The sequence below is a fragment of the Pseudophryne corroboree genome, chromosome 9 (genome assembly GCF_028390025.1).
Source record: "Pseudophryne corroboree isolate aPseCor3 chromosome 9, aPseCor3.hap2, whole genome shotgun sequence".
Taxonomy (NCBI): domain Eukaryota; kingdom Metazoa; phylum Chordata; class Amphibia; order Anura; family Myobatrachidae; genus Pseudophryne; species Pseudophryne corroboree.
The window spans coordinates 119801149-119818567 of NC_086452.1; the positions used below are offsets into that span (position 1 = coordinate 119801149).

General features: G+C 44.6%; 1 protein-coding gene across 1 annotated transcript in view; it reads right to left on the reverse strand.

Moving 5' to 3' along the window:
• Positions 1-10744: 10744 nt before the first annotated feature.
• Positions 10745-17419, reverse strand: part of QSOX1 (quiescin sulfhydryl oxidase 1) — a 105281-nt gene continuing 98606 nt past the window's right edge. The window contains exon 12 of the mRNA XM_063939799.1: positions 10745-11758. Coding sequence (XP_063795869.1) covers positions 10944-11758 — 815 coding nt within the window. The 3' untranslated portion in view covers positions 10745-10943. The remainder of the gene's footprint in view (positions 11759-17419) is intronic.

Here is a 17419-nt window from a genome sequence, read left to right on the forward strand (position 1 = left end):
TAAAATACTGTCCCTGTCAAGGGTATCAATATTTTTAGTCAGGGAATCCGACCAAGCCACCCTAGCTCTGCACATCCAGGCTGAGGCGATCGCTGGCCGCAGTATAACACCAGTATGTGTGTATATACTTTTTATTATATTTTCCAGCCTTGTCAGCTGGTCCTTGAGGACGGCCCTATCTATAGACGGTACCGCCACTTGTTTTGATAAGCGTGTGAGCGCCTTATCCACCTTAAAGGGTGTTTCCCAACGCGCCCTAACTTCTGGCGGGAAAGGGTATACCGCCCATAATTTTCTATCGGGGGGAACCCACGCATCATCACACACTTTATTTAATTTATCTGATTCAGGAAAAACTATGGTAGTTTTTTCACATCCCACATAATACCCTCTTTTGTGGTACTTGTAGTATCAGAAATACGTAACACCTCCTTCATTGCCTTTAACGTGTGGCCCTAATAAGGAATACGTTTGTTTATTCACCGTCGACACTGGATTCAGTGTCCCTGTCTGTGTCTGTGTCGACCGACTAAAGTAAACGGGCGTTTTAAAACCCTTGACGGTGTTTTTGAGACGTCTGGACCGTACTAATTGTTTGTCGGCCGTCTCATGTCATCAACCGACCTTGCAGCGTGTTGACATTATCACGTAATTTCCTAAATAAGCCATCCATTCCGGTGTCGACTCCCTAGAGAGTGACATCACCATTACAGGCAATTGCTCCGCCTCCTCACCAACATCGTCCTCCTACCTGTCGACACACACGTACCGACACACAGCACACACACAGGGAATGCTCTGATAGAGGACAGGAACCACTAGCCCTTTGGAGAGACAGAGGGAGAGTTTGCCAGCACACACCAAAAACGCTATAATTATATAGGGACAACCTTATATAAGTGTTTTCCCTTATAGCATCTTAATATATATATAAGCATATCGCCAAATTAGTGCCCCCCCTCTCTGTTTTAACCCTGTTTCTGTAGTGCAGTGCAGGGGAGAGCCTGGGAGCCTTCCCTCCAGCCTTTCTGTGAGGGAAAATGGCGCTGTGTGCTGAGGAGATAGGCCCCGCCCCTTTTTCGGCGGCCTCGTCTCCCGCTCTTAACGGATTCTGGCAGGGGTTAAATATCTCCATATAGCCTCCGGAGGCTATATGTGAGGTATTTTTAGCCAAAATAGGTATTCATTTGCCTCCCAGGGCGCCCCCCTCCCAGCGCCCTGCACCCTCGGTGACTGCCGTGTGAAGTGTGCTGAGAGGAAAATGGCGCACAGCTGCAGTGCTGTGCGCTACCTTTAGAAGACTGAGGAGTCTTCTGCCGCCGATTCTGGACCTTCTTACTTCAGCATCTGCAAGGGGGCCGGCGGCAAGGCTCCGGTGACCATCCAGGCTGTACCTGTGATCGTCCCTCTGGAGCTGATGTCCAGTAGCCAAGAAGCCAATCCATCCTGCACGCAGGTGAGTTCACTTCTTCTCCCCTAAGTCCCTCGTTGCAGTGATCCTGTTGCCAGCAGGACTCACTGTAAAATAAAAAACCTAAGCTAAACTTTCCTAAGCAGCTCTTTAGGAGAGCCACCTAGATTGCACCCTTCTCGGCCGGGCACAAAAATCTAACTGGCTTGGAGGAGGGTCATAGGGGGAGGAGCCAGTGCACACCACCTGATCCTAAAGCTTTACTTTTTGTGCCCCGTCTCCTGCGGAGCCGCTATTCCCCATGGTCCTTTCAGGAACCCCAGCATCCACTAGGACGATAGAGAAAAGCACAACGCAACTTACTGACCAAGTTACAGTGCTGGGTGGCAGGGGAATTTTACGGCATGGACTCACTAGGAAATAAAGTGTGGGGAGAACATTGCCCATGTTATGTCCCTGCAGACACCTGGGAATTGCACAGGGATAAGGGACACAGGATAACAGGGTCCCCCTCCCCTGTGTGCACAAGCAGTATAGGTGATGTCAGGTTTCTGTGAAGCAGTCTTCCAAAATACACATGTGTTATTATAGAAGCCATCCAGTAATAACCTTATATAGTCAGTGAAAATGTCACAGGTCCAGGAATTGCATTTACTTGGCTTCTGCTGTCTGTCCGAGGTCTCACAAGTCAGGAGCATTCAAGCATGTCAGAGGAAGTTTAAGGCACAGTGTGCATTTTTTTTTACAAATGTAAACAGCAGTGTATACAAGTACTGATTGAATACATTTGGAAAGTAACAGTTAGTTTGCGGACTGTCCCTCCCAGCATGAGATACTGCAAGGACATGCTTGGATGCCCCTAGACATGCTTGGATGCCCTAGGCAAATGCCTAGCCTGCCTATAGCTAAGGCCGGCTCTGCTTCCGCCTCCCAGGACGCTTCCTTTGGACGCCGGGTTCTCATACCCACTAAGGTGCGTCCCCTCCCTTGAGACTGCTTTAGGACATGCCCGATGTATTCGCTGTGGAACACAGTGTACCCCGCTGCAGAAAATGAGATTTATGGTAGACTTACCATTGTTAAATCTATTTCTGCGAGGTACACTGAGTTCCACAGGGCGCCCACCCTGATGCACTTAGCTTCTATGGGTTTGTATGGCATTAGCCTCTAGTCCCTTCTCCTGCCGTGAGAACGTGGTTCTATGTGACTAACATCTGCCTTCTCTTTTGCCTTCTTCTGCATTGGACTGGTTAACATAGAGGATAATATAGAGGAGGCCCCGCAAAGCATCCTGGGACAGTCTAAAGCTTTAGCCTGTTGGTGCCTCTGGATCAAGATCCATCTCTACACCCCGATGTATTCCCTGTGGAACCCAGTGTACCTCGCAGAAAATTGGATTTTGGTACTTACCAGGTAAATCCTTTTCTTTGAATCCATAGGGGGCACTGGAGTACTCTTGGGATATGGACGGCTTCCACAGGAAGTAGGCACTGAATAAATTAATTTTGGAACTATACCTCCCCTCCATATCCCTGAGTACCTCAGTGTTTTTTACTGAGCCGAACAGGAGCGATAGAGAGGTTGACAATGGAGCATTACATATAACATAACTGACAACAATAAAGTTGACCCAACATTACTGACAACTAAACAGTTGACACCATAACTTGTTAATCTGAACCAGTCGGTGAAAGTGTGTTACCATAAGATCTACTGAACCTACCACAAACCAGGTAAACTGCTCTGGGTGGGCGTCCAGTGCCCCCTATGGATTCAAAGAAAAGGATTTACCTGGTAAGTACCAAAATCCTATTTTCTTTTTCATCCACTAGGGGTCACTGGAGTACTCTTGGGACGTACCAAAGTTTCCCCCGCGGGCGGGAGAGCTGTTTGGCACTTGTAACACTAGGCGGCCAAAGCTAGATGCTGATGCCGCAAACGTATCAAACTTGTAGAGGCGCACAAACGTGTGCACCGAAGACCATGTAGCCGCCCGGCAAAGCTGTGTCGTAGAAGCTCCATGACTCGCTGAACATGATGTTCCCACAGCACGTGTGGAATGAGCTGTTATCGATGTAGGCGGCTGTAACCTAGCATGAAGGTAAGCCTGACGTATGGTCACTTTAAACCAACTGGATAAGGTCTGCCTAGAAGCTGGCCAACCCATCTTGGCAGCATCATAGAGAGCAAACAACGTATCCGTCTTACGAACGGTCGACGTTCGGGATACATAAATGCGTAAAGCGTGCACCACATCCAACCTACCAGAGTCTCCTGTTAACATAGGAACTACTATTGGTTGATTGATGTGAAAAGATGACACTACCTTTGGTAGAAAAGCAGAATTCGCTCGGAATTCCGCTCTGTCATCATGAAACACTAAATACGGTGGTTTGCACGACAAAGCACCCAATCTGAAACACGCCTTGCTGACGCTAAGGCTAAAAGAAACATTATTTTCCCAAGTGAGAAATTTAATATCCACTTGTTGTAAGAGTTCATAATAAAAAGACTAAGAAATCTAAAAACCAGATTCAAGTCTTATGGCGCAGTAGGTAGAGTGAATGGAGGCTGAACTCTGAGGACACCCTGCATAAAAGGTGTGAACCGACGGCAATAGGGCCAATCTACTATGAAAATAAATGGACAACTCAGATATCCGCACTTTTAGTGTGGATAAATTCAGACCTCTATCTAACCTAGGCACGCCAAATTCTGTAATAATGAGCTGCCGTAACCGGCTTCCTAGCTCGTAACATGGTTGGAATAACCGATTCTGGAATGTCCTCTCTTCTTAAGAGGGCTGTCTCAACAGCCACCCCGTCAAACGCGGCCGCGCTAAAATCGGGTAAAAGGAATGGACCCTGCTGTAACAGGTCAGAACGTAGTGGGAGCGGCCAAAGACCGACTGCGAGTAGACCGCGGAGATCCGAGAACCAAGCTCTCCGAGGCCAAAGAGGCGTCACTAGTATAACTGTGACGGACTCCCTTTGATCCGTTTTAGCCACAGAGGGAGCAGCGGAAACGGTGGAAATAGATACACGAGACTGTATGGCCACGTGATTGTGAGAGCATCCACCGCCACTGCCTTTGGATCTCTCATTCTGGACACGACCTGGGGCGTTTGATGATTGTGGCGAGATGCCATCAGGTCCACCTGCGGGTAACTCCACTTCTGGACCAGCCTGTGAAATACTTCTTGATTTAATGCCCATTCTCCTGGATGAAAATTCAGACGGCTGAGATAATCCGCCTCCCAGTTGTCCACTACCGGAATGACTACTGCCGACAATATCATTTGGTGATACTCGGCCCAATAGAGGATTCAAGCTACAGATGTGACAACTTACATCTTCGCATTTTTTTTTATTTTTTTTTTACAAATTTGGCACAACATGCAAAACACAGCTAAACTGTTTTTCATGAAAAGCGAGTGGATGAATTTTAAAATTTTTGTTTGCCATAAAAGAATATGTATAAAGTAACATATTAAGGAAGCAAATTTAAGAAAAAAACACAAGACATGACTAAATCTCCGAGTATATAGCATGTATAACTGTGCCATACATGACGGGATATAGCAAAGATGTATGTGGACACATCTGTACTTCCCGCATTGCCATACGGCTTTTTGTTCCTCCTTGTTTGTTGATGTATGCGACTGCTGTCGCATTGTCTGACTGCACCTGAACAGCCTGAGCCTGCAGCCTGTGCACTACTTGTCATAGCGCATTGTAAATTGCCCGGAGTTCCAGGACATTTATAGACCGCAATCTTTCGTGATCCGCCCAGAGACCCTGGAGCTGATAATTTTGAACTACAGCTCCCCAACCTCTGACACTTGCGTTCGCCGTGAGAATTATCCAATTCCAGGCACCGAACCGTTTCCCTGCGGTTAGATTCTGTACTTTGAGCCACCAGAGTAGAGACTCTCTGGCCCTTGGAAACAACCTCACTTCTGCAGTAAATCTGCAGATGCGAGCCCACCACTGTGCGAACACATCCAATTGAAAAGGACGTGAGTGAAGTCCTCCGAACTGAAGCGCTTCGAAAGCCGCCACCATTGTGTCTAATAGGCGAATGCACAAGTGAACCGAGACTGTGCGTGGCTTGAGCACTAATTGTACCAGATGACGAATTACCTGTACTTTCTGTTCGGGTATGTAAATTCTTTGATTTACCATATTGAGAATCATACCTAGGAATTGAAGTCGTTGAGACGGAATCATTCAGGAATTTGCGTAGACAATGGTAGGAAATCAGATTTTCCTCCCCACTTGGTCTGCGATCTATCTCGTTTGGAATCGGACTCCGCCTGTTAGGAACGTAGCCAAAGTGGACGTTATGCGCTACTAGCGAAGCTGAAAACGCAAGAACCAACTGGCAACGTCCAAAGAAGCTGTAGGCAGCAAGCAGTGTAAGGTGGTCTTTATTTAGGGCAAACCTGAACTGGAATGCCCTGCCACTACAGCCTTGTTACCTCATCCCTTACCAAAGCAGGGCGAAGCAACAGCCCTACTGCTGTGTAGGGTATACTCCGATATGTAGTAAAACACCCAATATTGCAATTGTCTCTGATTGGAAATTGTTCAGCCTTCGCTGAGAACCTGACGTACTGGCCTGGTGCTATGAGGGCTGGCGGCAAATAGACCGCAACAATGTAACTGAAACTGTCTGCTTTACGCAGAGTACTAACCACTATACGATCACGGCAACTTAAACGAGCCAGGTAGGAGACGACCTACAATCCTATTATCCATAGTCAGATGCGTTATACATTGCGCCACTGGCCCAGATTCGTATTTGTCCGACACACTGTGTGACCGACTTTGCAGCGAAGCTGCTTGTTTGATTATGCCTTAGACTTAGTGATCATGTACTCCAACCAGTAAGTACACCACGGAAGTAACGTGTGTATAAACCTGCATTACCGTGCATGTGGTTACCAGCAATAGTGAATCTTCCTGTAGAGTCATGCTGTACAAAACAATTAATAAATTAAACTCCTAACAACACCCCGCTCCTCCAGAGTCTAAGTGTTGTAGGGCAGCAACTTCCGAGAAAGAACCAGGAAGTAACATTAAAAGCAAAAAAGGTCCTACCATGGTTTTTTTTTTTTTTTTTAAACACCTGTTAAACCAGGATCTGAACCAGTGTCCATGCAAACACAATGTTCACTGTGGCCGGAAACCTAACCACTTGGCTACAGAGCCACCTGTAAAACAATAAGCAAAGCTGCTGCAGGTGTGGCCATGTTTGCAGTGCTCAACAGATACTGTTAATAAGCACTGAGTGCTGACCAATTATTCTTGCTTACTGCAAAATAGATTTTTAATGTCAGCATATTATATATATATATATATATATATATATATATACACACACACACACACATACATACAACAATGTATATTCACACATATTCAGACTTTAATAAATATATATATATATATATATATATGCATACATATACACATTATATATATACACATATACACATATCCTGATACACAGGTATAACACATTTTTACAAGTCTGAAACTAAATGTGACCTCACACAGGCTTAAAACCTGAGATGACTGCTGCTTGACCACAGCTTAGTTAATGGGCCCTTCTAGTGGCCGGCGCCGGGAGCGCGCTCTGGAGAGCTATCCTGACTGTAAAACCTATGGTAGGTTTATATTGATAGTGTAAGCCCAAACTGAGCTATTTTTAACAGTTTAAACTAGCATGTATCACTGGTAGTACACTGGTGATACCTGTGATACATGTATGTAGGTGATCACTGGTGATACATGTGATACATGTATGTAGGTGATCACTGGTGATACATGTGATACATGTATGTAGGTGATCACTGGTGATACATGATACTAGCATGTATCACTGGTAGTTGGATCACCAGATTCCCCCAGATGGCAAAACAGTATGCAACCCTGCTTAGCTTCCAAGCTCAGATGAGTTTGTCCAGTGTGGTGTGGCTGTAGATTAAAAATACCTACAGCACCTTGTACTCCCAGGTGGCTAATCAGGCCCAACCCTGCTTAGCTTCCAAGCTCAGATGAGTTTGGGCGTATCCAGTGTGGTGTGGCTGTAGATTAAAAATACCTACAGCACCTTGTACTCCCAGGTGGCTAATCAGGCCCAACACTGCTTAGCTTCCAAAATCAGATGAGATTGGGCGTATCCAGTGTGGTGTGGCCAAGTGAATTAAGCCAAAGCTGCTGCAGGCGAGACCTGAACTCATACTGCTCCACAGATACTGTTTTATAAGCACCATGTGCTGACCAAATGTTATAACATATCTTACTTTACAACAATGAACAAAGCCAGTATTTGGCTGCCACAACCATGATTCAGATTTGCAGTCTTTAGGATAATATCATTATAAACAGTTATGATATAAATAATTATGTATATCCATGTTTTAGACATGGCAGGGAAACTGCTTATTAGTAATTGCTGGTGTCTTACTCATGCAGACAGACAATACAAAAAACAAAACAAAAACAAAGACAGACAACTTGCACGACTCAGTAATTATAGCACTAAGTTGTCTCTATAAATATATATCTGGCCAAGTGCAGTGCACGCCAGCCATATGCCTGCTCCCAAATTCCCCTTAACACCCCTGCGCCTTCAATGGAGGAGAGATGTAACACAGGAAATTCTGGAAATACAACAGGAAACATGGTTAATCTTGTTTTAACAAAGACTTCATAGCCTATTGTAATACATATGCAGCGCTGCTGTATTCCCTTATCAATAAGAGTTGAATCATGAGATTTTATCCAGTGACCCTGACATTTCTGTGTGCAGGGAACATCACTGTGGCAGCAAAGTTACTCACTATAAGAAACCTGCCTTTTGACTCTCATTTGTGTGCCCCCCCATGCTCCGTATACCGTTCTCTATACACGGAGCCGGGCTATGGTGGAGAGGGAGCCCAAAGCGGCATCGAGGGCCTGGGCCACACACACACACATACACACAGTATCCCACACAGTGGGGCGGCAGCGTGAGCTGACCGCCCCGTTCAACATACCTGGACCCTGTGGTGAGGGCTATGACGGGCCTTCTCTGTAAGTTCCGTCCAGCCTTTACTGCAGGTTTTAGTCCTGCACATGGTAGTGAGGGAGCTCTTTTTAGAGAGGTCAGACAACCACAGCTGCTAAAGCAGCCTTCACTATCCCTGACCCACGCCTATTGGAAAGGGGGATGGGATGTGGTAAATCGTTGAAAAAAGAAAAACTTAGAAAAAAAATCCAATGAAATGTGGACCTCTGTGGCAGCAAAGCCACAAGCCTACTAACTGCGTCGAGCACAGAAAAAACACTGAGGTACTCAGGGATATGGAGGGGAGGTATAGTTCCAAAATTAATTTATTCAGTGCCTACTTCCTGTGGAAGCCGTCCATATCCCAAGAGTACTCCAGTGACCCCTAGTGGATGAAAAAGAAAGAGATTTTACCATGGTAAGTCTACCATAAATCTCCTTATATATTTCGGATAAGGGACCTTACAGATATGTATCACAAACAGGGTGTTATTGTATTCACACCTGAATGTATTCTATTGGTGCTACCCACTGATTCATGTATATATACAATTGGATCAAAGATAACCATTCATCCCTCAAAAATATGTAATTGTCAAAGGGTATGGTTGATTAGGTAGCCCGTAAAAAGATTGAGGGGCAGATTTATTAAGCCTGGTGAAGTGATAAAGTGGAAGGTGATAACGCACCAGCCAATCAGCTCCTACCTGCCATGTTACAGGCTGGGTTTAAAAATGACAGTTAAGAGCTGACCGGCTGGTGCGTTATCACCTTCCACTTTATCACTTCTCCAGGCTTAATAAATCTGCCCGAGGGTCTAGGTCGACCTGAAAAGGTTGACTTGCACAAGGTCTACATGAGAAAAAGGTTGACACGAACATAAGGTCGACATGAAAATGGTCGAAACATGAGCGGTCGACATGGTGTTTTTTTGTGGTTCAATTTTGAACTGTTAGCATATGAATCCTCAGTTAGTGTACCGCTTTCCAAACCATGCTTCGGGCAAGGTGCCTCAGTCCACTGCCGCTGTGCTTGGCACAGGTTACCATTCCCAATTGTAGTCCATGTGGATAGTAAAGTATGAAAAAAATTGTAAAAATGAAAAAAATTGTGAAAAACTCATGCCAACTATATGCTGTGTCGACCATTGTCATGTTGACCTAATGCATATCGACCAATAGTGGTCGACTTATTGACTGTCTTCCTTTTTACTGTGGCCCTAAAGGCCAGATACAGATATGGTGTGACCTACACTTTGTTATTAAGGCCCAAATTTTATATATATACCATGTGACGGGGGATTTTTATACCTCTCCGTTACTTGTGCTCCTTGTATGGGGCAATTATCATCTACCGTAAGAACTCAGATTGTATCACATTCAGTTTCTAAAGGGATCCTAAATCCAATATTTCCCCAATACGAATATTATACACATATATATATATATATATATATGTATAGCCGCTGAATGGGATATTTGTAAGTAACCAGGTATCCCTTTAATAATTGCATTGTTCATCTGCTGTAGTCTGACTGCTCAAAATAGAACTGGTCTCAACATGCAGAGCTAGTCAGAGGAGCCTCAATTCATGTATTGGCTGCCCTCCGATACTACATGCAGCTACAGCACCAATGCAGTTACCCAATATATGAATATTATCAATGGGGTTATCACTCCTAATACACACTGTGTGTGTCCAATCAGTACTGCCACACACCATGAAATGCATGCATCCTGAAAGTGTTTGCTGATTTTTGCACACGCACCCTAGCAAAGAAACACCAATTTATGTGAATCATCGGCACTGTGAGCTACTCAGAATCAGCCCATAACTTTCATAGGTGCTAACTTGTTTTTTTTCATTACAATACAGGTCACAATGATACTTTATGATATTTTATGACTGACTGTCTAAACAGGTCATTTGTTTGACAGTCACTTCACTGGTTTATTATATATGCCATGGAGATTTCTTGTTTTGGTTTGTTATTGTGTTTATTATATGTGGGTCTGTTTTTGATACTCTCAAGTCTGTACTTTCTTCGTCATCCTCTTACTGTATGTACTTATTCTGTTTTAATGTGCAATTTGTATTAGTTATTATACTAATTATGATAGTTCGATACGGTCCAGTGCTGTAGAGTTTTGGGGCACTTTACAGATAAATGATGATGATGATGATGATGATACATCTAAGGTTGCCCCATATATGTTTGCCCTCTTCTGTGGTCAGTGCATCCTATGTAGCAAGTTGTACTGAATGAAATTAAAAACATTTTTTTAATAGGCTCATTTTATTTTTTAACACATCATTCGATTAGACACATTTGTGATGAGTTAAGCTTTGGTTTTGAGTGGTTGTTAGTACAAACTTTCCATGAGTTAAAAAAAAATGACATTGGTCACTTATGAAATGCACAGTTCACTCAGCAAGGCATGGAACTTCAGGTCTGTCGCACTAGGAAATGCTTGTGTCACACTCGTGGACACCCGCGCCGCTGTCGAAAGAACCGTGTCCGGAAACTTAGGTACAGATACATTGCAAGCAGGCACATGCTGGTGAGGAAATAAAGAATGACGCAGAGACTGATGTCTAGGCGAGAGAATCCGACTTCCAACAACTTCACCCAACGCCCCTTCCAGTTTATCTCCCCGTTTTCAACCATTACCCCCATCAGATATTTTGTGTCGATCCCCCTCTGAAGTAAACGGTCCCTTACTGCAACATGGTCAAACTCTGCATCTTGGGGATCCATCAGTCTTTCTGCCTGAAGAGCCTGGTTATTCTGGTCGAACTTGGAATCCTGTAACGTTCTACGTTGGAAAATATGGACCTCCTGGGAATCCAAATCCACAATATTTTTCTCTTCCTGCCCCTCTCCTTGAATACCTCTGCTAGTTTTCATTTTTATGATGGTGGGTCTGTGGCGTGGAATCTGTTGTCCTTTAGAAACTGCAGGTAAGTCTATATTCTCTTCTTCAGCTTTGATTGGTGTGTTAGAAGCGTAATTTTTGCTCTGGGCTTCCTGTTGTTCCCCCTCCTTCTCACTTTCAACCTCCCTTTTACCCCTTACCATGCCAGCAGCTTTTTTCTGGTTTTCCAGCAGCACGGACTCATCCTCCAAATACTCATAGGATAAATTTCCTTCTGCGTAATGAGACATCAAAAAAGCTAAAACAGCAGCCCTATTCCAGATGGTACCACCCATTAGCTGCTTCCGGCAACTGGGGCAAAGCTCTATAGAAGGCCATTGTATCTTTGGAAATTCCGGATCATCACTTCCCTGTCCTAAAAAAACAGGTAAGGGTAACTTGTCAATCACATAGAGAAATGCAGCAAACAGATAGTGAGGCACGAGTTATAATCATAAGGGCTTGTACAGATAAAGGTCCAAGGTTACAAACAAGTCATTACATCAACATGGATGCAGCGTGACCTATTGTCTTACATCACTATGAATTCTCTTCTGTACTGTTGGTACTTTCTACACTAAGTTCTCTGAACCAAGCTTGAGCTGCTCCTTAAGCTGCATTTACTAAGTGTTGATCACAGCTCAAACCAAAAGTAACTCAGCTCACACTTCATTTGTTCAGCAAATATTTGTATCTGAGCACTGTATATCTTGGAAATATTTTAAATAACTACACGTTGATGTATAAATTTAGTTTCATATAGAAGATGTGTTTGACACCACGGATTTCCTACACCAATTTTACAAGGGCCTCCTATAAGCTATCTGTACTGCTCTTTTCACCATGTACCTCTAAGGGCCGAAACACACGAGGCGGCTGGCGCCGCCCGGCAAACACCCAACCGGCTTTAAACCGCTGCCGTGATGTAAAGACACATGCAGCGCAATGTGTCCTTACACACGGCACGGTCCCGGCCCGGCTGCCGGGTTGCAGCCGGGTCTCACCACTGGAAGGTCCGGCTGCCGGGCGGGCGCCTGGCCGTCTTTGCAGCCAGTAAACCGTGTGTGTGAAGGGGAGCTTTCACACACAACGTTGTTTCCTCAAGCCGTGTCTAATGCTACGCATGCGCACAGCATCACACACACGGCTCAAAGCCGTCCTGTGTGACAGACTCTGCCGGTTTCTCCAGGATGGCAAAAATGTCCCTCCTGTCACATAGAGCCCTGTCCTAGCTAGCACAATCATGCAAGTGGATAGGTCACTGCCTCCCATAATATCAGAACACTCATCTGCTGCTCTGAGCTTGCTAAACAGCTAATGGGCTACAGGTTCTCTCTTATAGTTGGATAGAATAAGGTGTACAAACCCTTCTTAAATGCACCAGATACTGTAGATCAAATATCAGAGTAGTGCCTAACTACTTTTTGAAAAACAAAACTTTTTTAAAAATAATTAGACAATTGCAATCACTGTAAGCAAGTTTAATACAATAAGACTTTCTGCAGAGAATACACATTGTTACTGTTGCCCATTAATCCTTCAGTTCTTTCCTGACCGACAACATGGCAATCAGATTAATTTACTGAATCAATCACCACAATTATGCCATTTACTAATTATAATTACAAATACCATTTATTGTAAGAAAAACAACCAATCCATTTTAAATTCAATTAGTGAATTTGCCATCAACATCTAGCTTGGAAGAAAACGACAGCATTATATTCTATATAATATTAGATTATACCATACATTCAATTATATCCTGTGGTATTTTCCCTAATACATGGCTTAATGCATTCCATGTACCTCCCAACCTTTTATCTGTGTTCCTGGGGATAGTGCTTGCATGAGGCCACCATCTTGGGGGCGTGGTTACACCCTGTTAGAGTGGGTCATGTCCAAGGGGAGGTTCCTAGTGTTGCTAAAGTTTTTGGCTGCTTCCACCCCCTTAAAACACCCCTGCATTTCTGCACGCACAGCAGTATATACTCCCAACAGACCATAGGCAATTGTCAGATATGCATTATTAGATTATATAGGAGGAGAAGAAATAGTAAAAAGCAGGAGTGGATTTTACCTATTTACACAGGACTGCAGCCTCCCCCAGTAAAGTCCGCCACTTCACTGAGCTCAACTGAGCCAGCTGCAGTCTGTGACTGCATTGGCTTCACTATGACTAGCAGGGACTTCCTATTGGAAGTGCTACCTGCCAGTCACCCGCAGGACAGCCAGTCCCATTGGGAGGTAAACAGTAACTTAATTCTGTTTTTTGCTTATTATTAATACAGGTGTTAACATGATATAGGGGAATATTTATTAATCAATCATGCCCTTAATATATGAGAAAAGGACCATGAACTAAGCATTGAACACCCTCTGAGTACCAAAAGTAACTACCTTCATCGGATTCATCCTGCAACTACATTCATCTCAGTTACTCATGTATAAAGCCTTGGGGGTCTATGTAATCAGAGGTGCGGGATGCTGACCAATCTCAGACTTTTTTTTTAAAGCGGCAATTATTTACAAGGCATGGTTTCTCTAAAAAAAAAAAAACGCCCGAGATCGGCCAGCATACCACACCTCCAGCAAACTCGTACTCTACTACATATGGTCCTTGAAGAGAGATAAAGTGGAGAAGTTGCCCAGAGTAAACAATCAGCGTCTGTCATTTGAAAGATTTTTTGTTGATGGGCTTTTGTATATTGCCACTCATTTTCAAACCTTTGTGGCCTGCAACCTTTCCACTGACACACCATAACCTCTTTGCACACTAGGAAAGCCTCTTAATACCTGCAGCATTCTCCATTCTATTATTGCTCAAAAACATTTTCTGCTTTATCCTGTTGTGACCTGTATCTTAAATTACACTCTAGTGAGAGCATGCGACCAATTGGGTTCCAACTAGTCGTTCTACTCAGTGCTGACCACAACTTCAGACATGACCCACTAAAGAAAATGTACTACCATCAGAAACTGTCCCGCTAAGTGCAATGAGGGTAATTCAGGGTTGATCGCAGCAGCAAAGTTGTTATCATTTGGGCAAAACCATGCACACTGCAGGGGGGGGGGGGGGGGGGGGCAGATATAACATTTGCAGAGAGTTAGATTCTGGTGGGTTGTTTTGTTTCTGTGCAGGGTAAATACTGTCTGCTTTATTTTTACAGTTTGAACACGCCACACCCAAATCTAACTCTCTCTGAGCTTGATATATCTGACCCCCCCAGCAGTGCACTTGGTTTTGCCCAACTGCTAACAAATTTGCTGCTACGATCAACTCTTAATTAGGCCCAATGTCATTGATAAAACTCTCGATGTCCTGAAATATATCGCTCTCTATCAGTTCTGGCAGAAATGCATTGGACAGTCCCAAACGGTATGTGGTCCATTTACCTACAATCAAAATCCCGACAACCATCGACCGACAGTCAAAATCCAGACATTTAAAATGTCAACAGGTCAAAAAGTCGACATGAGTTTTTCATGATTTTTTCATTGAAACCGACTTGTTCATACTTTACCATCCCAGTGGACCTGGAGGGGGAATACAATAGTGTGCAGAGCGCAGCAAAGCACCATTCCCAAGCACACTGAGCCACACCGTTCCCGAGCACACTGAGCCATGCGAGGGGACGCAGCAGACTTATACAGTGTCCATGTCGACATACACAAAAAATGTATGAAAAACTTGTGCCGACTTTATGACCTGTCGACATTTTACATGTCTGTATTTTGACCTTGTCAGGATTTTGATTGTAGGTATTTTATACTAAACCCGTCCCAAACACATGTAATTCCAGTCTCAACACAATTTATTTTTGTAATCCCAAAACATTTAAAAAATTAATTAAATCTCTTCTACTCAGACATACATAGATTTAGCAAAGAGTGATATTCTAGTTATCAATCATTACAAATGATAAATGGTGCTCCAGCCAATCAGCTCCTATCATTTGAAATGATTGATAACAAGAATATCACTCGTTGTTAAATCTGCCTGCTAATACCTTCACCCTGTCTTGGTCCAATTTAAGTGAAGTGAGAAATTGCTCTGCCCCTTCTTTTGGAAAACTCATAAGACTCCTATGGGTTTCAGTATGAACCTCTGATCAGTATTTATGTAATCTCTCTGGTTCTTCCCAATCAGTCCTGGGCCGTGTCAAGTGACTTTCTGCCAGTTCATCTTGGATTACCTCTTCCCAACTCAAATCGGGGAATTCGAGGGAAACAGGGCCAAATTCGACAGGATTTGGCCCCGTTTCTGACCATCTCAGTCCGACATGAAAAAATATGTCAGACTGAGATGAGGGACCTTAGAGGAGGAGAGGGGGACAGCCGTGGGGAGATGGAGAGACGTGGGCAGACAGGAGGGGAGCATCGCTACAGCACAGCGCTGCAGGAGGATGTGTCACAGCCGCGCCGCTCACGGCAGCGTCCACCCGGCTCCAGCAAGTGAGGTCACGCTTGCTGGAGCCGGGTGGACACTGTCGTGAGGTCTGGCGGTTGTGAAACATCCTTCTGCAGCACTGCTGTAGCGCTGCTCTCCTCCGTCTGCCCGCGGCTCTCCCCGCTGGTATCCCCCCTCTCCTCCGCTCATAGGTCTCATCTCAATTCGACTTTTTTTGAAAGTCGAATTGAGATGGGATTGAATAGGGGTTGTCGGATCCATTCCGACAAATGCATGTCGAAATGGATCCGACCCTAATTGAATATACCCCTAAATGTTGTAGCTTTTGATACTTCAGTTCAAAGCCGACAGCAAACGAACGTTAAAAAACGACGGTAAATCTTCCCAAACAAGCACTGCACAGATCTGATCTGTGCAGGCTTCTTAGGTGTTAAAGCAAACCCTCCCCAAACCATAACCAGCCCTGGACCTCTCAGCCTGGGCTAGTACTAAAAATTTGGGGGAACAAACTGCGTGGGGATCCCCTATTTTCCAATAAACAGAACCCGGACTGTACCAGCTGATACTATAACAGGGGGAAGCACACCATGGGAACCCCTGCCATAATGGCCATCAGCCTCTAACTGGTCAGTCCAGGGTTGAAAGCCCAGGACTAATTCCTGCACCCCTGATGGCTTTGGGTGCAAGATTAATGATTAAAGGATAGAAAGTGATTGTTCGTTATGGACTACAGGTCTCAGCATTGAAATGACTGAGCAAGCTAACTGGCATAGAGCAGGCACTGCCACATCAACCGTTCCCATGCTCTTAGCCAATCAGCGCTTCCCCTTACATTTGATTGTCTGTGACCAGGAATTATTATGCGTAGCACTGTACTGAGTGTACAGTGCTGTCCGTGGGGTTTGGGTTTCCATTTTTTATTTTTTATTTCTGAAGACCATTGTACTACTACATAGAAGAGCAAAATCTAGTCACTGTGCTACCCTGCTGCCTATATGTTGGCACTACATAAATGTTAATATTAAAAATAACAATAGGGAGCAATTACTAATGGCGTGGTATTTCAAGAAGGTTGGGGCTGATACGCCGGCGGTCGGGATCCCAGAGGTCAGCATGCCAACCCCGGGATCCTGGCCGCCAGAATGTTGCGGGGGGGGGGGGGGGGGGGGAAGGTTAATTAGCGCAATGGAGCCCCTTGTGGGAATAGCCCCTGTTAGCCGGCATTCCGGCTGGCGGCATTGTCAGCGGTCGGGATTCTGGCGTCAGTATACTGACCGCTGGGATCCCGGCCACCGGCATATCAACTGCATCCCTGTCAAGCTGCGCACACATAGAGCTGTGTCATTATGGAACTGTATTTGTAGATAATGCTACGACTTCTATGCAGCTAACTTTGCATATGTACAATATGGAGTGAGAAAACGCTCGTATGGTTCCTCATTACTGCAAACAGGTGCAGTCATGAGAAGGACTGTACACATCCTCAGGATGTCTGCATGGTCAGGACGGGGCCCTAACTGATCTTATTCAGAGACTTCTACTGCTTTGTAATAAGTGACCCACAATGACCTCTAAGCTTATTGAACAACTTGTTAACAAATACATTTAGATTAAAAGAAACTGTGG